The 25,916-nt window shown below is 38.9% G+C and overlaps 1 protein-coding gene across 4 annotated transcripts; it reads right to left on the reverse strand.

Annotated features, from left to right (window-relative positions):
- Positions 1–1,592: 1,592 nt before the first annotated feature.
- Gtf3c6 (general transcription factor IIIC subunit 6) lies at positions 1,593–9,417 on the reverse strand. Of its 4 annotated transcripts, none has more exons than XM_013360699.4 (6): positions 9,232–9,417; positions 8,784–8,864; positions 8,160–8,223; positions 7,776–7,820; positions 4,831–4,944; positions 1,593–2,002 (listed from the first exon to the last, which is right to left on the reverse strand). In XM_013360699.4, the coding sequence occupies exons 1-6, from the start codon at positions 9,286–9,288 to the stop codon at positions 1,704–1,706; spliced, it is 660 nt and encodes a 219-aa protein (XP_013216153.3). In that variant the 5' UTR covers positions 9,289–9,417; the 3' UTR covers positions 1,593–1,703. The 4 variants fall into 4 exon arrangements, with proteins under 4 accessions (XP_013216153.3, XP_077875613.1, XP_077875615.1 ...); XM_078019487.1 differs by having other exon boundaries at positions 8,784–8,867; positions 9,232–9,415; XM_078019489.1 differs by lacking the exon at positions 9,232–9,417 and adding an exon at positions 8,968–9,105 and having other exon boundaries at positions 8,784–8,867.
- Positions 9,418–25,916: the final 16,499 nt, after the last annotated feature.

Raw genomic sequence — 25,916 nt, forward strand, 5'->3', positions numbered from 1 at the left:
ACATAAAAAAACAATAATAAAAAAAATAATAAAGGTATTATGTCCAACTACAACTTAAAAAAAAAAGGAAGTGGTGGTAAATACAGCAAGTGATAGTGCACTTGCCTAGCATGTACAAAGCCCTGGGCTCAATCTCAGCAACACACACACAAAGGGGGTGGAGAGATAATGGCTCAGGCAATTAGCAGTCTCCATGTTATATTTCTATCAATTGTAACACGTAATTAATATGAAGTGTGTTTTAACTTATTAGTAGTAGTATACATGCATCAAATTTCTGGGTTCATAGTCAGAAACAATCAAATATTGGCAATTCCATACAGCCAATTTATAACAAAGTATCAAAGTTTGTGAATAATTCACTTTAAATGGGAGGGCTGGTGGTATAGATCAGTGGTAGAGTATGCCCAAGATTCTAATTTTGCTTCCCGCACTAAATATTTACATTAAAAAAAAAAATTATAGAGCGGAGCAAATCTAGGTTACTGTTATAATAAAGATGACTATTATGGTTGAATTCCAATAAACTTTCTCAAGTGGAAAAGGAGTGAAATTATAGTTGTAATATTAGGAATTATCCCCTTATCCTTAAGAACTTAAAACTTTTTTTCAGTTCTTAGATAAAATATTATAGTAAACTGAAAATGGATCCCAAAGATTATAATATCCTAATGGTTCTATTCCTATGTATATTAAATTACATGGCAAAAAAGGGACTTCAATGTAATTTATTTTTTTGGTAGTAGGGATTGAACCCTGGCACTTTACCATTGAACTAGATCCCCAATCCTTGTATGTTTTTTTTTTTTTAGAGAGAGAGAGAGAGAGAGAGAGAATTTTTTAATATTTATTTTTTAGTTCTCGGCGGACACACCGTCTTTGTTTGTACGTGGTGCTGAGGATCGAACCCGGGTCGCACGCATGCCAGGCGAGCGCGCTACCGCTTGAGCCACATCCCCAGCCCCCCTTGTATGTTTTGAGAAAGGTGCTTGCTAAATTGCTTAGGATTTCATTAAGTTACTGAGGCTGGCCTTGAATTTACAATCCTCCTGCCTCAGCATCCTAATTTGCTGGGATTAGACATACACCACCGCACCCAGATGTAGATGTAATTCAGACAAATTAAAGAGGGAAATTATCCAGGTGGGCCCACTGTAATTAAATAGTACTTTAAAAGTGGAAGTAAAAGCCAGGTGCAGTGGCACACACCAACTCTGAAGACAAGGGGACCATGACCCAAGGAACATGGTGGTCTCTAGAAATGGCCTTTATCTGACAAATAACAAGGAAATGGGACCTCAATACTTTATCTACAAAAAACTGAACTGCACCAACAAATGAACGAGCGAATGGATTCATCCTCATCCCAGCCTCCAGAAAGGAATACTCAGACCTGCCAACATTTAGATTTTAGCTAGGCTGAGACAAGTGTCAAACTTCTGAATTATAAAACTACAAGACAGTACATTTGTGTTTTAAGTCACTAAGTTTATAGTAATTTGTGATAGCTGCTATAGAAAATTTTTTCTTACCTTGGTAAACTCCCAGTTTAATGTACTCATCAAAATAAAAGAGAAACGCCCCTACAATCATTTAAACCATACTTAAAAAATTTAATTTGTCTGGTCCTGAATGATTATGATATATTAAAATTGTGCTATAACTGGAAATGTATGGCCAACAAAAACAATATGCAAATCATTTCATCTAGGAGTGATTTCCAAGGGAGCACCTTGAGTTTCCATAAAAACAGAACCTTCCATCTCAGAAGAAGGGATATCAACAAGAGGACTTGACTCCTCTGTTTCCAAATGCAGTGATTTCTCCTGTTCATAGATCAGGTTTGAACTGTCTTTCATTTGAATCTCCCGCTCTTCCAATTCCAAAGGTTTATCTGAGGCTGCAGCTACAACTTCATCTTCATTTTCATGTAGGAAGCTACAAATCATGTTAGGTCTGTAGGAGAAATCATTATCCTTCATTTGTAGCCATTCTACTCCACCTAATTAGGCAGGGATAGGGGACAGGCCAAGAAAAAAACATGAAAAAGAAATTTTAGTTGTCCGTTTTTCTTTAAATTTTCAACCAATGAATATGTCAAAGCAAAACCCCAAAATAAACCAAATATAAATATCAATAAAATAATTATGTAATTTTCCTTTTCCACGGAGGCCTTGGAATGGAGTATATATCATCACAATCACTATAAGCAATTAACTTCAATTACTGTTCCATGCCTCTTTTCCAGTTAAATTCTTTTTTTTTTAAAGAGTTTCTTTTTTTTCTTTTTTATTTATTTTTTAGTTGTAGGTGGACATAATGTCTTTATTTCATTTTTATGTGGTGCCAATATAAAGATATTGTGGACACAATATCTTTATTTCATTTTATGTGCCTCACATGTGTTAGGAGAGCACTCTACCACTGAGCCATAACCCCAGCCACTCCAGTTAAATTCTTGACTCATTCTGAGAAACTAAGTTCTCACTGGCTTTTCATGCCTTAAAGAAAACGGTTACTTCCCTCCAATTTTAATATATGATATTACTATATTACCTTCCAAGTCAGGACTTTCATATCATTTTTTCTTTCCTTTCCCCTCCCTCTTTCTTGCTTTCTTTGTAGTGGTGGAGTTGGGTGCTAGGGATTGAACCAATGGCCTTGCATATGCTAAACACATGCTCTATCAGTGAGCTATACTCCCAACCCTTCTCATTCTCATTTCTTATTTTTTAATTTGTTCTAATTAGTTATACATGACAGTAGAATGCACCATTCTCATAATTTTATGAGTTGGAACATGCAATTGTGAATGAAATAAGAAAGGTCTCAAACAAAAAAAAAATCACCCTGAAACCAATTTTGCTCCTTTCCACACTCATAGGCAAAGCCCTCACCTCTCAATTAAGCCCCCACAATCAAAGTCTGTTCCAATAATGCCAGTCATTTTCTTTCCCCCTCTTGTCCTTTAAGAATCCACTGAATTCCATTAGATATCTGCAAAATCACAGGAAGTCCCTAAATCAGAACCACCTACCTCTATTCTTCCTAAATTCCTGATTACTGAATGTAAGATACTAGTTTTGTTGCTTTAAGCCATCAAATTTAGGAGTATTTGTTATGCAGCAATTGAGAGAGTACAGACTTGCAGATGGTTGTTAATTTATTTAACTGAACATAACATCCATATCTTCCCAAAGAACTAGATTAATAATCTAATAGTGAATACCATGAGAAGAAATTCTGAATTTCCTTTAACAAGAAAATATAAATAATAGCTAAGCTTATGATATGTCTTTCCCTTTCAAGCTCATTCTTGAACCTAGCACTTTCTTCCTATTATTTTTAACAGGACACATGAAAAAGGAATAGTTTGGGGATATACACAATAAGAATAAAGGTTTCTATGTAATTGTGTATAGGGTGGTGCACTTACTTTCTATATGATCGATATATCTTCAAATATTTATTTCTTGCCTAAAACAATAAATCTAATAAGCCATGTGAGTAGCATCTAATTGACTAGAATATCAAATATGTTGTTGAACAATGAAGTCTTAAACCATGAAGTGACTATGTGTTAAGCTCCACAAACATGTGCCTGTGTGGGGCAAGACACTCTGCTCTACAGTCTCTAGACTATGATGTCAACAACTAGAGAAAACTAAATGGATGCTAAGAACTAGACTCAGGATGAACAATTATTGTCCTACAGTTTCGCCTGTAAGCTTGTTGGGGAAGGTTGCTTCTTCTGCCAAGTTCCCAGGGGATGCCCTGCATTTATACCTTGGAAATGCCAAACACTAGCATAACTACTCCATTTTCAAGCTGACTTTTTGTGAAGAGATGGAAAGAAACAGAGACACAGAGAGAAACAGACAAAGAGAGAAACACTGCTGAATTCCCTAAGGCCTGGAAATAGTATAACATTTCTTGGCAAACTTCTTAGTTTCTTTCCTCACCTATATTCAAGTTCGGCTGAATTTTAAATCTGTTTGGTACTTTTCATGCAGCATTCTCAATTTTACTCATTAACTTATTTCTTGTGATGCTAGAGATTGAATGCAGGGCCTATCTATTTTTATTTATTTTTATTTTTTGGTGCTGGGGATTGAACCCAGGGCCTTGTGCTTGCAAGACAAGCACTTTGCCAACTGAGCTATATCCCCAGCCTGCAGGGCCTATATATACATATGCTAGGCAAGCATTCTACTATTGAGATACACCCCTAACCCAAATGAAAGTCTATTAATTTTTAGGTTTCACTGATATTGGCTTGTAAACAGGCTCATTACAGTGGGGCTCTGAAGCACATGGCTGAAATCTTAGTGACTTAAGAGGCTGAGGCAAGAGGATTGCCAAGTTTGATGCCAGCCTCAGCAACTTAGCAAGACCCTGTCTCAAAATAAAAAGGAAAAAGGAATGGGGATATGGCTCAGTGGTAAAAATGCCCCTGAGCTCAAACCCCAGGACTAAAAAATAAATAAGATAAAATTGAATATATTACATACAGTTATTACTACAGAGTACAGGGAATATCCTGGCAGCAACATGTTTTGTTTTTGTAGTCCTGGAAATTGAACCCAGGGTCTCACGCATGCTAGGCAAGTACTCTGCTTCCATCTTTTCACAGTTACATTCCCAGCGTCTTTCCTCTTTATTTTGAGACAGGGTCTCACTAGTTTGCTGAGACTGGCTTTAATTTGCAATCCTCCTGCCTCAGCTTTCAAAGTCAGAGATTCAGGTGTCTGCCATCCCATTCAGCTAGCAATGTGTCATTATAGGATACAATACTACAGCACCTCTGTTCAGAGAATTAAGTGAACTAACCTATGTTTTCTTCTCCTTCCTTCTTCTCTGTCAGAAGAGTTCTTGTCATGCTGAGTTTCTTCATTGTATGGCATTTGTATTTTAGCAGTGTTTTATTATTGCCTTCTGCATCCACTGGAACATAAAATGAATTCAATTATCACACTGCTTGATACCAGCAAATAATGATGCTAAGCCATAGTAATTCCAGTTTATGGAGTTTGACTAAACTACTTCCTATTATCATGGTACAGTAAGTTCAAAGTACAAGTTATCTCTCCTGTTCCAAGCACAGAGAAAGGATAGGTAAAACACTACCACTTGAAGACCCTGACTAGATTCAAAAACAACACACACCTACAACGGAGAGAAATGCAAAGCTATGAGTGAGATTAGAGTCATAGACCTCATAGGCTCAAATCCTAAAGGGGGAAATTGAGGTCAGGAATTTGGCCATAGAGTAATGGGATCTATAATTCTAGCACTTAAAATATTTAGTGCTAGACCAAAGTCTTATTACTTGATTCCAGAGGTTGGAGAGAGGACATTTCTTTTTTTTTTTTTTTAATACATTTTTTAAAATTTATTTTTATGTGGTACTGAGGATTGAACCCAGGGTCTTGCACATGCGAGGCGAGCGCTCTACCTCTGAGCCACAACCCCAACACCCCCACACACTTCCATTTATAAAACAAGGCTCAGGAAAAAAAAAAATTGCTGACAATTGCTGCTAGAATCATGTGGATCTAGGCAGAAAGAGGAGGCTCTGAGCCAGAGATGTAAAGTAATGAAAAACTTATATATTGCTCTTTGAGTGTAAACTGGTATTAGAGATATTTAACAATTTGAAAATGAAATTATTGATATGTGGTCAAATCAGTAATTACACTTGATTCAACTAAAATTGAAGACAACACACTAATCAATCTTCTTTCTTCCTTTCTTTTTTATTTTTGGGGAAGAGGGTACTGGGGATTGAACCCAGACATGTTCAACCACTGAGCTACATCCCCAACCCTTTTTGGTTTTGAGATAGGGTCTTGCTAAGGTGCTGAGGCTGGCCTCAAACTTCCAATCCTCCTGCCTCAGCCTTCTGAGCAACTGGGGGATATTTGGAACTACAGGTGTGTGCCATCTCACCAAGCTAGGAGCATTTTTATAGTGAGAAAATAAAACATATCACCATGTTATCTAAAGTGTATTATCAAACTAGGCAAGGTGGTAAATATCTATAATCCCAGCAACCTGAGGCAAGAGGATTCCAAATTTGAGGCTAATTCAGCAACTAAGCAAGGCCCTAAGCAACTTTGCAAGACTGTCTCTCAAAAGGGCTGGGGATGTAGATCAAAGGTAAAACATCCCTGGGTTCAATCCCCAATACTAGAAACAACAACAAAAAGGATAATATCAGTTTCCATTTATAATGGCAGTAAAATGGAAAAGAAATAAAGAATAAACTGTGATACAGTCACAAAATACTAAGCAGCAAAAAAGAGATAAATTAGCACTATGTATATATTAACAAGTAGAATCCTAAAACATATCTCAATCCTAAAAAGAGAGAAAAAAGTTACAGAATTATTTGTATAGCACATCATTGTTTATTTATTTATTTAACTGGCACCAGAGATTGAACCCAGCTGCGCTTAATCACTAAGTCACATCTCCAGCCCTTTTTCTTTTGGGATAGGGTATCATTAAGTAGGTTAGGATTTTGCTAAGTTGCTGAAGCCTGCCTCAAACTTGGGATCCTCCTACCTCAGTCTCTAGAGTTGCTGGGATTATAGGTGTATACCACACCTGGTCCTAGCATGTTATAGAAATTTTTTGTTTTTTGTTTTTCAGTGCCAGTGAAATCAAACTAAGGGCCTTGCACCTGCTAGGCAATGCTTTCCCACTGAGTTATACCCCAGGTCAAGTTTGAAAATATATAGAACAGTGATATTTATTGTATGTGGACGCATACATATGTAACATAGAACTAAATATAGGAAAGATAAACAGCAAATTCAGGACATTACCTCTGAAGACAAGAGAAAAGAATAAGTTTGGGAGGCTGGGGTTGTAGCTCAGTGGCAGAGTGCTTGCCTAACATGTGTGAGGCACGGGATTTGATTCTCAGCACTGCATATAAATAAATAAAATACAGGTCCATCAGTAACTAAAAAATAATTAAAAAAAGAAAAAAGAATAAGTTTGGAAAGGGGTATACAGGAATGTTTTTTAACTATAATCTGAGTCAGCTTGGCAAATGGTAGAATATGATGCAGCTAGAAAACTAGGCACATGAGATGTTTAATTTTAAAACTTACTATATATGGTATGTTACAAATTATTTGTTTATTTTATTTTGGTTCCAAGGATTGAATCCAGGGGCACTTAACCACTGAGCCACATCCCCAGCTCATTTTATTTTTTATTTTGAGACATGGTCTCTCTAAGTTGCTCAGGATCTCCTTAAGTTGCTGAGGCTGGCTTTGAACTTGAGATCATCCTGCCTCAGCCTCTAAGATGCTGGGATTACAGGAATGCACCACCAAACCCAAGCTTGTTACAAATAACATAGATGAAACAAACAAACAATTTAAATAGGGGTTAAATTACAGGAATCAGAGCTATAAACTGAGTAACTTGGGAGGCTGAGGCAGGAGGATCACATTAGAGGTCTCAGTAACTTAGGGAGACCCTGTAGTCTCAAATAAAAAATAAAAAGGACTGGGGGGCTGGTTGTGCTTAGCAGTATAGACCGCTTGCTTAGCACGTGTGAGGCCCTGGGTTCGATCCTCAGCACCACATAAAAACAAATGAATGAGGGTACTGTGTCTAACTACAACTAAAAAATAAATATAAAAAAAAAAGGATTGGGGATGTAGCTCAGTGATAAAAAATGCCCTGGCTGGTTTCAATCCCCAGATGGCAAAAAAAAAAAAAAAAGAATCAGTTTCACTTGCATAGTAATTACTTACCATGTTCAGGATTTTCTTCAAATATAACACATGTTCCAAGAGTATCTGCAGAAAAAATCAAAGACAAATTGTTAAGGAATAACAGAGAGGGCTGAGGTTTTGGCTCAGTGGTTGAGCACTTGCCTCGGATATGTAAGGCACTGGGTTCCATTCTCAGCACCAGATATATATAAATAAATTAACAACTAATAAAAATATTTTTTAAAAAAGCTACTTTCTCTGGAAGATATATATAAAAAGGAATTTTAAAAAATCATGACACAGTACTTTTATTTTATTCATTTTTATGTGGTGCTGAGGCTCCAACCTATCTCCTCTCAGGAGCCTCTAACAGAGCCATAACCCCAGCCCCATAAAAAGGAATTTGATCTGACATCTTCTTACCTTCATATTCCCCAGCAAAGACATAGCTATCCAATTGCATAATGGGCCTTTCAGTGTCAATTCCCTACAACAGAATAAAGGATCATAAATATCATCGAAAGAACAAGCCTTCAATGTGTGACCTGGCTACCAAGAAAAATGATTTTCCAAACTGGGAAACTAAAGAGCAACTTGCTCTAGCAAGCGCAAGATAAGCACTGCTCTCATCCCAGGAGCTCCAACCTGAAGACTACTTAATTAATACCCAAGTAGCAAGGTATATTTCAATCAACGATAAGAACACAAAGTTTTGGGAGAAGTATTCCAGGGATTTTAAGGTAAAGGGATAAGGTAAGAGCGCATGATATAGCTTGGTGGAAGAGGTGTGCTTAGCATGTTCAAGGCTCTCGGTTCCATCCCCAGAACTGCATGGAGGAAAAAAAAAAGCAGGTAATAATTTAAGATATCATAGTTCAAATCTACAACATGTGATGTCTTAGAAGTCCTTTGTTTCAAATTACCCAGGCTGACCTGAAACTTGCAATTCTCCTGCCTCAGCCTCCAGAGTAGCTGGATTGCAGACATTCACCAGTAATTTTTGTTTTAAGAAAATCTGTAACAATCCCCCAATTCTAGAAGACTCACCAAAATCTTGCATTTATTTTCACATTTTGAGAGAAAGTCTGAATCGATGATTCCCGATAATTCAACCAGAACAAACTGCTCCTGCTGGAAGAAAGAAGAGTTTTAGCTAGTTAGCATGTGAGCGAGCAGGAAGAGGCAATAAACATAAAAAGCCAAAAATTCCCATTGTGATGAGTCCGTCCACCTTTGTGGAAACTGGGTCCGGTTTCCAATGAGAGGATGCAAGCGATGTTACCTAAGGTACCTTCCCAGCACTTCTGCATTCTTTCTGTGGTGGGGCAATCAAGACTGAGACCACACGCTCCCCAGCTCTGCGCGCCCGGGACAGGGAAGCGGCCCAGGCGCCAGGGGGCCTCCCTCCCGCCGACGGCAGCCCTGAGCCCTTCCCACCCCCAGCCCGCACACCCATCACTGCAACTGCGGTGCGGGTTTCCGACAGAGTGCTTACTGCCTCCTCCTCTTCCTCCTCTCTGTCCTCCCGGGTCGGCTGCTCGGCAGCTGCCATGAGCCTTACACCTCCGCGCCTGGGTCATAAGACAAGCTCTCCCGGCGCCGCCATCTTGAGTACGGGCAGCGGCTCCCGTGGGCCTCGCAGGCCAGAACGCGAGATGGAGGCCTCCGCCGGAAGTTCGGCTGCCGGCGCTCAGCGCGCGCAAACCCACGTGCGCAGCGCAGGCCCCGCCTCGCCGCGTCTCTCACAGCAGCTGTACAGCGTCCTGGCGTCCACCGCGGAGCTCTCTGGGCTGTGCAGGGACCCTGTGCAGGGACTCTTGGGACTGGGAACCCTCAGGCTCCTGACCCAGCTGGCGAGGCAGAGGGGAGAAAGAAGATGAAGCAAGGAAACCAGGGTGTGCGTGGAAGTGCACAAAGCCTCATGTTCACTCACCTGCACGTTTCTTGGAAAGAAGTTCTGAATGTTGTGTGATCACTAATACTTAATAGTTAAAGGCACATTCAGTTTAACAGGTATTAAGTTCGTGCTGCGTGAAAAGCACCGACATAGACGCTATGAAAAATAGGAGTTGGATTTCAAGCCTGCAAGAGCATAGGATCTACAAGAGTTACATAAGTGGGTCCTTCAAGTGCATCAAATTGTTAAGAGCATATAAAGAGAACCTCCCCCCACCATTGAACCCGGGACAATGGTACGTGCCCAGGAAGTGCTCTGTTACTGAACTAATCCCCAGGGTCCCCGCTCTTCCCCCCACTCTTAATTTGAGGCAGGGCCCCACTAAGTGGCCCAAGCTGGCCTCGAGTATGTGATGATCCTCCTGCTCCCTCCTGAGTAGTTGGGATTACATGCATGTGCCATCAAGCTTGGTTTAGTAGTATGCTTTAAAAAAAAAAAAATTGTTAAAATATATTTCTTTCTAGCCTTTTTTTTTTTCCTAATCATTGATGGACCTTTATTTTTTATTTATTTATATGTGGTGCTGAGAATCATACCCAGTGCCTCACACAAGCTAGGCAAGCGCTCTACCACTGAGCCACAATCCCAGCCCCTATACTTATGTCTTCCTATACACAAGTCTAAATGGTACAAATTTCAAACCAGGACCATCAGCATGCTGGGCAAGCACTGTACCACTGAACTACATCTCCAGCCCTACAACTTTTTAACTTGCTTTTGTCACTATACATCATGGTGGTTTTTCTCTTTCCTCTGATTATTATTTATCTACATAATTTTAGTAACTGGATAGTTTGTTGTGACTGTGTCATAACTTAATCCTTTTTTTTTTAACATTTAGGCTATTTTACAATTTGTAGGTGTAAAGAACACTTTAGGAAACAACCTTATAAATATATTTTCACCCATTGCCCAATTAAATGAATGAAGAGGTTCTTTTAGCTTTTTGTTTTTCAATTTTGAGATAAGGCCTGGCTAAGTTGCTGAAACTAGCCTAGAACTTGTAACTCTCCTGCATCAGTCTCCCCAACTGCTGTGCCTGGCTAAGTGAGTAAGATTTCATAGTTTAAAAAAATGGAGAACTGCTGGACATGATGGTACATGCCTATAATCCCAGCTGCTCAGGTACTAAGCAACTTAAACCCTGTCTCAAAATAAAAAATTTAAAAAAGGGATAGGGATGTAACTCAGTGGTAAAGTTTCCTGGATTTAATTCTAAATACAAAAAAAAAAAAAATGATGGTTGAGCCCTTTTCTTTCTCTTCCCATCCCCCTGCTTATATCTTTGTCTACCTGCCTACTCTAACATTCTGAGTCCCTCAAGGACTCAGAATTCTGAAACCCTTAAGATTTGGGGCAACAGATCACCTGTTTGTCAGGGGCAACAATTTTTTCAGTCTGGTTCCTTGCTACCAAGTGGTCAGGATAGGAAATTTGGGGGAGGGGCTGGGGATGTGGCTAGCGCTCTCGCCTGGCATGCTTGCGGCCCAGGTTCGATCCTCAGCACCACATACAAAGATGTTGTGTCTGCCAAAAACTAAAAAATAAATATTAAAAATATTATCTCTCTCTCTCTCTCTTTCTCTCTCTCTCTCTCTCTCTTTTTAAAATAAAATACATTCTTTAAAAAAAAAAGAAATTTGGGGGCTTTTGCTTTAGCTTAAGAGGAGACATTTGATGGCAGGTGAGCACTACTGGAATCTTCATCTCACATGATCTAATACAGCTGATGATAGAACAGGACCTCAGACACAACACATTCATAATCCCCAGCAAGCCTTTGGGACATCTGGAGGTTGATGCCCTTTAGATAGGAAGAGATGAAATTAACGAGGAGGGTTAATAGGGGATGAACAAGAGAATCAAAGAAGATTGAAGCTAATAGTTCTATAGAAGGGAAAAACCAAGAGAACTATGCCCAAGTCTCCTTCCAAGAGAACTAGCCCTGGGCTGCTTTCTCCCTAAACTTGTGATGCCTGGGTGATTAGTTTATGAATTTGTTTTTTTTTTTTTTTTTTGGCTGTGAACCCAGGGCCTTGTGCATGCAAGGCAAGCACTCTACCAACTGAGCTATATCCCCAGCCCCTTGACCTGTTTTGTTGACACAAAGACAGCACTCCTCTTGGAGGATTATTCAGACTCCTGTTTTGTAGGACTACGGCCATCAAGGAATGGACCATGTTATAAGTCAATGAGAGCTCAGCCATGGCATCCAGGCCATGAGCAGTCACTAGAAGAAATCAGTGTATAGGAACATTGTGCCAGGTAATATTTAAAGAACTGTGCTGGAGACAAGCCTTTACAGTGACTAAATCTGAGAAGAGCGAAAGGGCTTCATCATGGAATTGTTGTAATTTGGAAGTTACCAATTTTACTTGGAGATTAAGAAGTATAGTCGTCAAAGGTCCTGATTGTGTTAACAGCCAGGTGAGGTTAGGCAAGTAATTTTTAATAGTTTCTCATGTCTATACATCTTAAGATCTGGATTTAAAAAAAAAAAAAAAACAAGACTCAAATTAGTTCAGGATAAATATGAGTTTGGCAGAGGCTCTTGATAGTTATTGTCAAACATGTATAAGATCCTATTTTACTTTGGATAGGGCTAATGTAAGTATATATTCTCAAGTTACATTTAAAAGGACTAACGTCTTTCCCTTTTAAATGTTCATGCATGACTGTATTTTGACTTTTACTTTACCCTCACATTAGTACATGTGTCTTTGGTTATATGATCTTGACGGGTATTTGAGACCAAGGAAGTGACCAAAAAGTAACCTCTTTCCTTCCCACTGTTAAAGTGAGCTAAGATTCCTCAGGGTTACTTTTTAGGAACTATGAAACACCTCTTCACTCCTTCAGTCTTTTCCTCTACCAGTTGTGCCATCTGCCAGGATGAGTCAGAGTCTTGCTGACTGATGACCACATATGGCTTCCCTTGGAAACATTGGAGACATTTCCCTCTCAAGTGACCCTCCTCTGTGCAGAATGATACTGGTTAGCTTCCTTTTCTCTAGGGCCTTCACAATCTCCCCAATTGGGAAGTTGGGTGACTCACTGGAGTTGTAGGTCCAATTTTCTCTGGGTCCTGGCTGACCTTTGAAGGCAAGGGCCAAAGCATAGTTTTTATTTGTTTGTTTTTCCTTACACCTCTATTTTCTTTGACTTTGGTCTCCAATTCTTGGTTGTTGAACACAGGTCATGTCCACCAGTCTTTTTTTTTTTTTTTTTTTTTTGAGATAGGGTCTCACTAAGTAGCTTGGGGCCTTGAATTTGCTATCCTCCTGCCTCATCCTCATATTTGTTGGGATTATAGGTATACACCACCATGCCCCACTAGGTCCACCAACCTTGAAGTGGGAGTAGTTGTTTTTTTTTTTTTTTTTTTTTGTGTGTGTGGTTCTGGGGATTGAATCCAGGGCCTTGTGCATATGAAGCAAACACTCTACCAACTGAGCTATATCCTCAGCCCTGGGAATAGTTTGTTTTAATGTAACTTTTGGAATTTTACAATTACTCATTCCATTTAGTTGGGATCAGTATTAGTACTGGGAGTCAGTTTCATATTGTCGTGAGGGGCCAAAACTTGCGACGTACGCAGTCTAATGGAGAAATAAAGAATGTCCATGGGCTGGGGATGTGGCTCAAGCGGTAGCGCGCTCGCCTGGCATGTGTTGGGGCCCAGGTTCGATCCTCAGCACCACATACAAACAAAGATGTTGTGTCCGCCGAAAGCTAAAAAATAAATATTAAAAAAAAAATAAAGAATGTCCACGCGCTTTTGCCCCTTTCAATGCTTTTTTCACTCAAATTACTCGATACAATTTCATTCTATAGGTTCTTTTTTTTTTTTTTTTTTTTTTTTTTTTGAGGCTGATGCCCTCACAGTGAAGCATCAAGTCTTTTTTTTTTTTTTAAAGAGAGAATGAGAGAGGAGAGAGAGAGAATTTTTTTTAATATTTATTAGTTCTCGGCGGACACAACATCTTTGTTGGTATGTGGTGCTGAGGATCGAACCCGGGCTGCACGGATGCCAGGCGAGCGAGCTACCGCTTGAGCCACATCCCCAGCCCCTCTATAGGTTCTTAATAAAATAAAAAGACAATCCTAATGCTAGGCACTGCAATAGACATAATCAATTCACAGCAAACAATTTTAGATTAATTCTAGGCACTGCAAAACACACTTAATCATGACAGGCTAGTGACAGTCATTCCCTCTGCATGCTAAGTTCAAAAGTCTCAAGCCTTAGGCTTTATGTCCAGCAGATGCACATTCAGACCACGGTGATCAGGTCCAGAACCAAGGCAGGCTTTTCCTGGCGTGGAGTGGACGACCCCTTGAGGAGAGAATCCTAGGGAGAAGTTGTGGTTCTCACCAGGGTCCAGACAAGGCGGTAGAGTTTGAGAGCGGTGAGGATCACCCGGAGGATCAGGAAAAGATGACAAGTGATGAGATGTCAGGTCCTCATCAGGCTCTCCAGTGCATCCTTGTTTGGGCTGGCTGAATCCCTGTTCATCAGCTCTATTATTTATACTAATTTTGGGGGCTTTTGACCCCTTTCAATCCTGATCAGCTACCACCAGATTTCTCCATGACATCATTGACCCTGGGGTCAGAAACATCTGGTCTGGTGGTCTCCACCCTGATCCTCCCTTCTTATCTAGCAAAGACAGCCTGCTGGGGGCTTCACTCTGTTTATCAGGGTGAGGGGAAGTAAGTTGTTTGAGGCCTACTGCAGGGCTCTGTGGATGTGCCTGGTGAGACTGCAGGTTTCAAACTGGAGTTTTAAAAATCGAGTTGCTTAGGCTTAGGCCTAAGGCCATCCTCACACAGATCCCATCTGTCCTGTAGGTGATGGCTTACTCTCTCTAGTTAACACAGGTTATTTTGTTAGAAGGGGTACTTCTGCAAAATACAGACAGTGGTTATAGGTTTACAAGGTGAATACAAAACAAAATTCACAAGAGTTATTAAAATCGATATTTTAGTATTAATTTAATTCAAATTATTTATTTATTTATTGTCACTGGGAGTTGAGCTCAGGGGTACTCTACCACTGAGCTATATCCACAATCCTTTTGTTATTTTTTACTCTGAAACAAGGTCTCACTGAAGCTGGTGGCCTCAAACTCATGCCTCAGCCTCCCCAATTGCTGGGATTTCTGGCATTTACTGCAACCACTGTGCACAGTGATGTTTTAGTATTTAACTTACAAATGACTCAGATGTTCTCTCCATCAAATATATTTGTAAACGTTTATCCTATTTACAGCAAACCTAACTTACCCATTTTTAACAGCTATTTTAAGATTTTACCCATGAATACCAGGATTTCAGACTAGTTAACATTTTAAGCCATTTTTTCCTGCTAAAGAAAAATCCTAAAAGCAATAAATTATTGTATTTTTTTTTCTTTTTGTACTGGGGTAGTGGGGTTTGAACCTTCAACCAGGGTTTGAACCACTGAGTTATATCCCAGCCCTTTAAATTCTTTTATTTTTGAAACTGGATCTTGCTAAGTTGCTTAGAGCCTTGCTGAGTTGCTGAGGCTGGCCTCAAAACTTGCAATTCTGCCTCAGCCTCCAGAGTTGCTAGGACCATAGGTGTGTGCCACCATGCCCAGATGGATGAACATTGTACTTTAAACATTTTAATCGAAACAAATACAGTTCTGACTGGTTAGTAACCTAGGCAAAAAAAAAAAAAAAAAGTGTGTGTTAATAATTTATCCTCCTGCCAAATTCAAATTAACCTATTTGTCAAAGATTTATTTAAGTCATGTGAACTAAAGCCATTTGGATTTATGTCTTTTTAAATTCATGTTTTTGGTTTTGGTACTGGGGATTGAACCCAGGGATGTCTTTTACTAAGCCACATTCCCTTTTCATTTTTTTATTTTGAGACATAGTCTCTAAATTACTGAGGCTGAATCCAAAAAACAAAACAAAACAAAACAAAATGTTCTCTTTGATATGCAGATGCTGACTCACAATAGTGGTGTGAGGAGGTTCACCAGATTGGACAGGGGGAAGTGGGGGTAAGGGAGAGGAAATGGGAATAGGAAAGATAGTAGAATAGATTAGACTTAACTTTCCTATATTCATATATGAATACACAACCAGTGTAACTCCATATTGTGTACAACCACAAAAATGGGAATTTATACTCCAAGTATGTATATGTCAAAATGCATTCTACTATCATGTATAACTAAAAAGAACAAATTTTAAAAAAATTTCTTTTAAATTCTGTGGTTGGCCTCTAACTTGCAATCCTCATGTCTGAGCCTTCTGAGCCTCTGGGATTATAGTCATGCATGACTCATCTGGCTGTCTTTTTATAAACCAATTTGATACTATGTAGATACAATATTCAATATACACATGTACACAAAAAATATAGACAGAAGAAAAAAATTTTATAATTTTCATTTAGATTTCCTACTTACCATTTTTCAAAATAGCTAGACGGTTGATGTGATTATCATATCTGTAAGCAATCCTTAATCTTTTTTTTTTTTTTTTAGTAGTGAGGATTGAACCCAGGGGTGTTTAACCACTGAGCCACATCCCCAGCCCTTTTTATTTTTTATTTTGAGATAGGGTTTCACTAAGTGAATTGCTTAGGGCCTTAGGATGTTGCTGGGATCACAGGTGTGCGCCACTACACCCAGCACCATTCAAATTATTAATCCATTAAATGGATCGATCCACTGATTAGGTTAAGGCTCTCTTTTTTTTTTTAATTTTTAATTTTATTTAGTTGTCAATGGACCTTTATTTTATTTATTTATATGTGGTGCTGAGAATCCAAGCCAGTGCTTCACACATGCTGGGCAAACACTCTACCACTGAGCCACAATCCCAGCCCCAGGTTATAGCTCTCTTAATCTAATCACTTCCTCTTTTGCATTAACACAGAATTTTGGGGGATGCCTCATATCCAAATCATAACAGTTAAGAAGTTATGGGTAACAAAATGAGAAAATTTAAAAATCATATTAAAAAGAACCCTGTTAGAGACAAACTTAATAGTTTTTGTGAGCACTGTTGGAGCTAGTAAAGAAAAATATGTAATTTTGGGGAGGTAATTAATTTTAATTGTAATCAATAGAGGAATCATGAAAAAAAACAGAATATAATTGCTGAAAAATGCAAATGGGGTGTTGGGTGCAATATTTAAAATGCTACCACTAGGAGGAGACAAATGAATTAAAAATCGTAAAATCTGCTCATATTCCTTTAGAACATGTTATCTAAATGAAGAAAAGCCTATATGAAAAAATATCTTTAGTAGCAGAATTCTAGTAAGAGAGCCTTTAGTATTAATATTTGCTTTTTTTTTAAACAACATTTTGGGGCTAAGTTTGTGGCTCAGTGGTAGAGCACTTGCCTAGCATGAGTGAGGCACTGGGTTCGATCTCAGCACCACATATAAAAAAAAATAATAATAAAAGATCCATTGACAACTAAAAAATATTTTAAAAAATGAAAATGAACATTTGCCGGTCACTGTGGTGCCCACCTGTAATCCCAGTGACTCAGGAGGCTGGGACAGGATGATCACAAATTCATAGCCAGCCTTAGCAATTTAGTGAGGCGCTAAGCAACTTAACAAGACCCTGTCTCAAAATAAAAAATAAAAAGGGCTTGGGCTGTGATCGTGGCTCAGTGGTAGAGCACTTGCCTAGCATGGGCCGGACCTGGGTTCGATCCTCAGCACCACATAAAAATAAAGGCATTGTATTGTGTCCATCTACACCAAAAAATAAATATTAAAAAAATATTATTAAAAAAGGGGGCCAAGGATGTGGCTCAGTGCTTAAATAGATTGTTGCCAGGTATAATGATACCTGCCTATGATTACAGGAAACTCCTGAAGCAGGAGATCACAAGTTTGAGGCCAGCTTCAGGAATTTAGTGAGACCCTGTCCCTCCAAAAAATTCCTTTTAAAGGGTTGGAGATGTAATCCAGAGGTGAAGCACCCCTGGGTTCTATACCTAGTACCCACCCCACCCCATCCCCCAAAAAAGAAGAAGTTGAAAATGCAGAATGCTCAAGTCCCATACCCAGAGTTTGTGGTACAGCATGTCTGCTATAGGACTGGACAAGAAAAAAAAATTATCTATTTTTTTCACTGAGCTGCATCCCCAACATTTTTATTTATTTTATTTTGAGACAGGGTCTTGCTAGGTTGCTTAGGATTTAGCTAAGTTGCTAAGGCTGGCTTCAAACTTTTGATCCCCTTGCCTCAGCCTACCAAGCCACTGGGATTAGAGGTGTACACCACTGCAACCAGTGAAAATGTACATTTCTAACAATTTCTGAGGTGATACTGATGTTCTGGTCTGGGAAATACACTTTGAAATCCACTGTGCTAGATGACAATAGAAGTAAACATTTGCCAACAACCAGGTTCAATTAAGTACTGAGAACATGCTAAGCAAAGTATCCAGTTTGCTAGAAAGTAACAGTATTAGAAATAAGACTAAAATAATCTTTTTTTTTTTTTTTTGAGGGCCTTGAATTAACAAGAAAGTGTTTCATACTGTATTCCATAGCATGCATTATCACTGGAAACTTCTGGAGCCGTGGTGAGGCAGTGGTGAAGTAATAGCATTTAGAGAGACTGAGGGTGAGGGGACCAAGATGCAGTCTATGAGAGTCTTCAGCTAGGGCACAGGAACCTTATATGAACCTCCTGATAAACAAAAAGTGTTCCCAAACCATCAATTTGGTTCACTGACCCATAACAAAAAGCATTCTTTTTATGTTAAAACAAAAATAGATGGAGGAGGGCTGAGGATGTAGTCAGTGACAGAGTGTTTGCTTAGCATGCATGAGGCCCTGGGTTAGATCCCCAACATCACACCTCCCCCTAAAAAAAAGAGGAGAAAAAAAAAAGGTGAAGGAAATTGCAAAATCTACATAACTGTTTAAGATGCCAGAGTCTACTAAGAAATTTCTCTAAAGTGGAAAAAAGATTTAAAAGTTATTTAGAGCTTTATCTGTGAGGGTACCCTCCTTCCCATTCTTTTAATTTTTTTTTCCCCTGCAGTTACAGCTACGTTTGTGAAAAAACTTGGGAAATTCTTGTCAAAAGTAAATGAACTTTGGAACATCACAGTGACACATGTAGTTGGAAAAGTGCCAACTGTCAGTAGTCCCTGTGGTATGTTGTAGAATCTATAGAATTTGGCTTTTCTTTTTTTCAGTATTGGAAATTGAACTCAGGGGTGCTCTACCACTGAGCTATATCCCAGCCCTTTTCATTTCTTATTTTGACAAAGGGTGTCATCAAATTGCCCAGACTGGCCTCATATTTGTAATCCTTTTTCCTTAGCCTCCAGAGTTGCAGGGATTACAGGCATAGCCCACAGACAATAGGACTGGCTTCTAATTAGATGGAGTAGGATGAGTGAAAAGAGAGAAGAAGAGGAATAGATGAGGGCGGGGGGGTGGATCCAAATTACTATGATTAGCCACCTGGATGGCTGGTTAAGTAGTTTTTATTTGTGTTTTGTAAGGAGCAACAACAAAACAACATAAAGCCAGGAATGGGCACATGCCTGTAAATCCACCTGCTGGGTAGGCTAACCCAGAAGGATTACAAGTGTGAGGCCAGTCTTGGCAGCTTAATGAGACACTGTCTCAAAACTAAAAAGAACTGGGAATATAGATTAGAAGTAAAGCATTCCAGGTTCTATCCCCATTACTTTCGGTGGGGGGTGGGTAAAAAAAGAGAGGAAAAAAAGAAAAGAAATAAGAAAAACATGCATGAGCCTCTGGGTTCAATCCCCAGCATAGAATTTTTAGAAAAGAGAGTAATAAAAAGCAAAAGAGGGGGACTGGGGATATAGGGCAGTTGGTACAGTGCCTGCCTTATATTCACAAGTCCCTGGGTTCAATCCCCAGCTCTGCCAAAAATAAAAAATTTTAAAAAAAGAAAGATGAAAAGAAACTGGTATGAGAGGATCAATGTTGAGCTTGGCTTTGGACACTGAATGTGATTTTGTGGGAGGACTCAGATGGAGCTAGTTGCTAGTAGTTGACTACTACTTGGAACCAAAGAGAATTCCAGAGTTCCAGAGTCATTTTTTTTTTTTTTTAAGTCAGAGGCACTTAACCACTGAACCACATCCCCAGACCATTTTTACTTATTTATTTTTTTAAAGTTTGAGACAGGGTCTCACTAAATTGTTGAGGCTGGCTTTGAATTTGCAATCCTCCTGCCTCAGCCTCCCAAGCCACTGGAGTTACAGGGGTGGGCCACTGTTCTGGGACTGTGGCTCCCAGAGTCATCATTACAAAAAAGGTTGACACTATTTCAAAAAGCTGGTCCTAAGATGTTTTAGTTAGGTGGGTTTCTCAAAGCAAAGGGTAGGAGGCCTTGGTAGGAAGGAAATATCAATGTGGAAAAACAATATTTAAATGACATGGACTTGAGGCCAAAATGTTTAGAAGTGTCTCAGAGTTTAGTTTAACCTGATAACCAAAGAAAATAAATGGTAATTCTTTAGGGAAACCATAAGGCATTTAGGGCTGTCTGTGGGGGAAAAAGATATTTTGGCAGCTATGTAAACATGTGGTGACACAGAACAAAAAAATTTTCTATAGATCTTCAGGTATGGGGACACAAAACCCTGGATAAGGCAGTAATTGAGGAAAAGAAAAAGAGAGGTCAGAACCATTCCAGTGGAAAAAGAAATAGGACTTGGGTGATTGCCCAAAGAGGCCAGTAAGAGAAGGAAACTGGGGGGAAAAAAATCTAATTATGAGCCTGAGAGTCAGTTCAGAAGTATGGTATTGGCAACATGAAGTAGCTTGCCCCAGGTGCTCTGTCCAAACAGATAAAAGAATGATTAACCAGGCCATTGGTTCTCAAGTGTGGTTCCCAGGCCACTGGAGTCAGCAGTATCTGAAATTCTGTTAAAAATGCAAATTCTCAGGTCTTACCCAAGACTACAGAATCAGAAACCCTGGGAAGAGCCTGACAAATCATGCCTTAAGCTCTCCAGGTGGTTCTGATTGATGCACATATAAATTTGAAAAGGCCAGTCCAATTTTTTTTTTTCCTTTCAAGAATTTGCCCTGGGATATACAGAGAGAATCAGTCTGTTGATTGAGGTGAGAGAAGCTGAAAGTTGGTTACAAAGAGATTATGAGTAAGCTGGAATAATGAATAAGCTGGAGTAAGCAGAGGCTATGACTAAATGAGGTTTTTGGCTGTTAGTCACAGAGTCAGAGGAATGGGGACACACACCCTTGTGGTTGGGGAGTACTGCATGCCTGCTGCAGTCCCAGGTAACATATCAACTTGGTTCCTAAGTGTGAACAGAACCTGTTAACTTCCATGTTCATTTTTGTGCCCAACTAAAATCCAACTATGTTGCTATTCTTAGGATTCTATGATCCTCTTATCTCCTTTATTCTCATGTAGACCCTTAAAATAGACTTCCCAGTACTTGAGGTGACCTGAGTGAATCTGAGTTTCCAAAGCATTAAAAGCTGATATAGCTCCAAAGTAGACTGAACAAAAGTTTAAATGAATGAAAGAATTATTTATAAAAAAAAATTATGGACATTTTAAAAATTATTTTTTAATGCCAGGCATGGTGGTGCACACCTGCAATCCCAGAGGTTAAGGAGGCTGAGGAAAGAGGATCAAAAATTCAAAGCCAGCTCAGCAATTTAGTAAGGCCCTAAGCAACTTAACAAGACCCTGTCTCAAAATAAAAAATAAAAAGGGCTGGGGAGGTGGCTCAGTGGTTAAGCGCCCCTGGGTTCTATCCCTGGTACAAAAAAAATAAATAAATTAAAATAAATTTAATGTCTTAGTTTTTGTCTTGGTTTTGTTTTATACTGAAGATTGAAGGCAGAGTGCTTTGCTACTGAAAAGCCCTTTTTATTTACTTTTTTATTTATTAATATTATTTTTTGGTACCAGGGATTGAACCCAGGGGCGCTTAACCACTGAACCACATCCCAAGCCCACTTTTTATTTTTTGCTTAGAGCCTCACTTAATTGATGAGGCTGGCTTTGAACTTTTGATCCTCCTGCCTCATCCTCCCAAGCCTCTGGGATTACAGTTGTGTGCCAGCACGCCCAGCGGCCCTTTTTATTGTTTATTCTGAGGCAGGGAAATTGCAAAGGCTGGTCTCAAACTTGCAATCTTCCTACCTCAGCCTTTGGAGTAGCTGGAATTACAGGGTGTGTACCACCACAGTAGGCAGTACTATTACTTTTGTGACTGAAATGTCTCTTGATCTCTCATTGTCCTCGGCCACTGACTTAATTCACATTTAAACTTCCCACCCTGAATTTCATTGTCTTCTATATAGAATGTCTTTATTTATTATGTTTCATATTAATTTAAACTAATAACAATCATACAGTTCAAATAGAGTTGTAAGTATAAATAGTTTCCATCAACTGTTAATAAATGAGGTAGCAAGCAGCCTTGCTAGTTTGTCCTGTCAATTACTTTAGCCAGGAGTCTTAAGAGTTCATCTGGTAAAAGGATTGAATTAGAAGAAGCATCTCTATATTCCTTTCCATCTTGACATTGCCTATGCCATTTTGTTTTATCATCTTAATTGCATTACCCTTATTCTATTTTAAAAATATTTCTTATTTAAATACCTTGGTGTTGTCAAATTAAGGTTTTATTATTATACATTGCAAGAAAGAAAGTAAAAGTCCTGAGAACAAAACTTCCAAGGCTGGGGGTGGTGTAGAACAAATGTTTTATTTTTTTATGACAGTTTTACTTGTATCATAACCTACCATACCTTATCAAATCTCACACCCTTCCTTTTCACCCACCAACTAACCCTTTTGTCCAACCAAGTTGATCTGTTGAAACTCTACATCCTGCCTTCTTTTTTTTTCTCCACATTTTTTATTGGCGTATTATTATTGTACATAACTGCCTTATTTTCTTTTTGTCTTCTTAGTCCTTGCCTATTATTTCTCTTGCTCCAAAAAACATATTGAAAATTCACTCATGAAACCCACCACTTAAAATCATATTGTTGTATTCTGCTTTATATTTGTTCGTTCGTATATGTATGTTTTTTTGACTTAATTTTAAGTGCCTTGAGTTAACCTTTTTTTTTTTTTTTTTTTGGTGTGGCTTCTGTGTAAAGTGTTGTATGTTCATTAAGAATATTGAATGAGGGATTGGGGGTATAGCTCAATTGGTAGAGTGCTTGGTTTGCATGCAAAAGGCCATGGGTTCAATCCTCAGCACCACATTAAAAAAGAAAAAGAATATTGAATGAAGGGCTAGATGAGTTAATTAAATAATCTTAAACCAGTTTAACTCAGAGAAATTTGAGGGAAGTGCTTAACTATAATTTAAAATATGGTGGCACATGGCCATAATCCCAGTGACTCCAGAGGCTGAGGCAGGAAGATCACATGCTCTGCTACTGAATTATACTTCCAGCCTTGAATCCTTTTAGTCTACACACAAAGATCTTAGAATTAATACAGTTGTGCTGGGCATGAAGGCACATGCCTATAACCCTAGTTACTTGGGAGGATGAGGCAGGAGGATTGCAAGTTCTAGGCCAGCTTTGGCAATTTAGGAAAACTGTCTCAAAATAAAAGTAAAAAGGGGATAAAAATGTTGCTCCACGGTAAAACACACCTGGGTTCAGTCCCCAGTAGCACATCCACACATAAAAAGAATTAATACAATTGTGAGTTTATAGCTGGTACTTAATCAATGCTTCTTGAGTAGATGAATAAATGGCAAGAAACATGTTTTTCCATAAGTCAATATTTATCAGTGTAGTATTAAATCCTTTATAATAAATAAAAACACTTGAAATCCTCATTAAAATATAGATTGGGGGCTGGAGTTGTGGCTCAGTGGTAGAGTACTTGGCTAGCATGTGTGAGGCACTGGGTTCAATTCTCAACAACACATATAAATAAATAAATAAAATAAAGGTCCATCAACATCAAAAAATAAATAAATAAATAGATAGGAGGGCTGGGATTGTAGCTCAGTGATAGGATGCTTGCCTAGCATGTGTGAGGCATTGGGTTTGATCCTCAGCACCACATAAAAATAAATAAAATAAAGGTATAAAAATATACATATATATTGGAGCTGAGAATGGTGGCTCACACCTGTAATCCCAACGACTAGGGAGACTAAAGCAGGATTGCAAGTTTGAGGCCAGCCTAGGCAACTTAGCAAGAACTTGTTTCAAAATAAATAAAAATATCTGAGTGGTACAGTAGTTCAGTAGCAGAGCACACCTGGGTTTAGTCCCCAGTGTATAAATATAGATAGATAGATATTGATACTGATATGTAGATTGATTGAATTAGGAGTATAGCTCAGTGGTACAGTTCCTGGGTTTGACTCCCAGTACCTTAAAAAATATACATAATAAAAACACAAATTTTTCAGTCATACTACAAATCTAGAATCAGATTGGGGAATAGGGTGCACAGACCAGAAATATACATTTTTTTTTCTACTGGGGATTGAACCCATGGGGAGTTTACCACTGAGCTACATTCCCAGTCCCTTTTATTTATTTATTTATTTATTTTTGAGACAGGATCTTGCTAAATTGCTGAGGGTCTGCTAAGATGCTGAGACTGACTTCAAACTTGGGATCCTACCTCAATCTCTCGGGTAGCTGGCATTATAGGCAAAATGCCACCGATTCTAAGAAATACACACTTTAAATAAGTTTCTTATGTGATTCTGATGCTTTCTTGTTTGATCACTGCTGCCCTATGTATAAAGTAGGACTAACAAATAAGTGTCATGAAGGTAACTGCTCAGCAGTTAAAACTAATGGATGCTTGCACCCAAGTTCTTGAGTTCATCACACCTCAATACTTACTAAATATATATTGTTTAACTTCCAGTGCCTCAGTTTCCTTATCTACAAAATGAGAAGAATAGAATAATTATCTCATAAGTGGTTGGGAGCATTAAACAATTCCATGTATGTAAGGTGCTTGGAACAGAGCCTGACACATTATAAACACTACGTGTATGTTTCTGTTAACAGAATTTTAGGTGTCCAGGGCTGGGGCTGTAGCTCAGTGGTAGTGTGCTTGCCTAGCAGGCATGAGGCCCTGGGCTCAATCCCCTGTACCATATAATAATACTAATAACAATAAATGTTAAGGAAATAAAAACAAATAACTACTTTCTAACAAAGTAGTTATTTCTGCCAGGTGTGGTGGCATATTCCTGTAATCCAGGGGCTCTGGAGGCTGAGGCAAGAGGATATTAAGTTCAAAGCCCTCCCCAACTTATCAAGGTCCTAAGCAACTTGGTGAGACTCTTTCTGAAAATAAAAAAATAAATAAAAAGGTCTGGGGATGTGACTCAGTAGTTAAGCACCCTTGGGTCCCATCCCTGGCACACACATACAAAAAAAGTTTATTTCTGTATAAAACTGATATATTATAGAAAACTCAACCCATAGAGTTGTCCTTTCTTCTTTTCTGTTTTAGAGAAGTAGACACTTCAAACAAAGCTATTGCCTTATTACAGGGTAAAAAGCACAAGGAAAACTAAGATCATTGCCACATGCTGATGAGCCAGAGGATCAGTACTCAAATCTTTTGTATAGCTTCCCCATAATTAAAAATCACATAAAAAGGGCAGGGATTCAAATGAGTTCACCGTGTTTTCTCACTTACCAGAAAGTGTTTGGTAGCTATGAAGAATAACAAAACACAAAGTCTATTGTAGCAACAATCCTTTGGCCAAGTCATCTCCTGTCCATGTCTGTGGAGACTGTGTTAATTCCAGGGCCTCTTCTTCCTTCCTCCTCTTGTCTCCGGGAGGTGTGCTAGCCTCTGATAGATGGAAAACAGCCCCAAGACCAAACCAGAGAGTTTATAACCCCCTGACCCTACCCTTCATAGAGTGAGGTAAGTGTTGGCAACTGATCACTCAAGGATGGGTCCTTGAGAGCATATGTGCCTAGGAAGATCAGGAGAGTTTTTCTACGATGCATTCCTTGTCAGTGTGAGAATCTAGACTGGATGGGATTACTTAACTCTTAAAATTAGGCTTTCTTCTTGCCATGTGATTTCTGGAATGTTACTTGCGATTAGAATTTCTATTACCCTGTTTGCAAAAGGAACTTAAAATAGAAAGTTAGTGTTAGAAGAAACTTTAGGACAATTTAATGTAACTGCTTAAATTCTGTAAAGAGGATGAATCCAGAGAAGT

The sequence above is a fragment of the Ictidomys tridecemlineatus genome, chromosome 8 (assembly GCF_052094955.1).
Source record: "Ictidomys tridecemlineatus isolate mIctTri1 chromosome 8, mIctTri1.hap1, whole genome shotgun sequence".
NCBI lineage: Eukaryota > Metazoa > Chordata > Mammalia > Rodentia > Sciuridae > Ictidomys > Ictidomys tridecemlineatus.

Bases quoted from the DNA above. Each gene is read 5' to 3' on its own strand.
- Gtf3c6 (XM_078019487.1), bottom strand. From the start codon at position 9,288: ATGGCAGCTGCCGAGCAGCCGACCCGGGAGGACAGAGAGGAGGAAGAG. The intron at 4,945-7,775 runs GTAAGTAATTAC...TTTATGTTCCAG, and splicing joins TGAAGAAAATCCTGAACATG to TGGATGCAGAAGGCAATAAT. The intron at 2,003-4,830 runs GTTAGTTCACTT...CTGCCTAATTAG, and splicing joins GGAAGGAGAAGAAAACATAG to GTGGAGTAGAATGGCTACAA.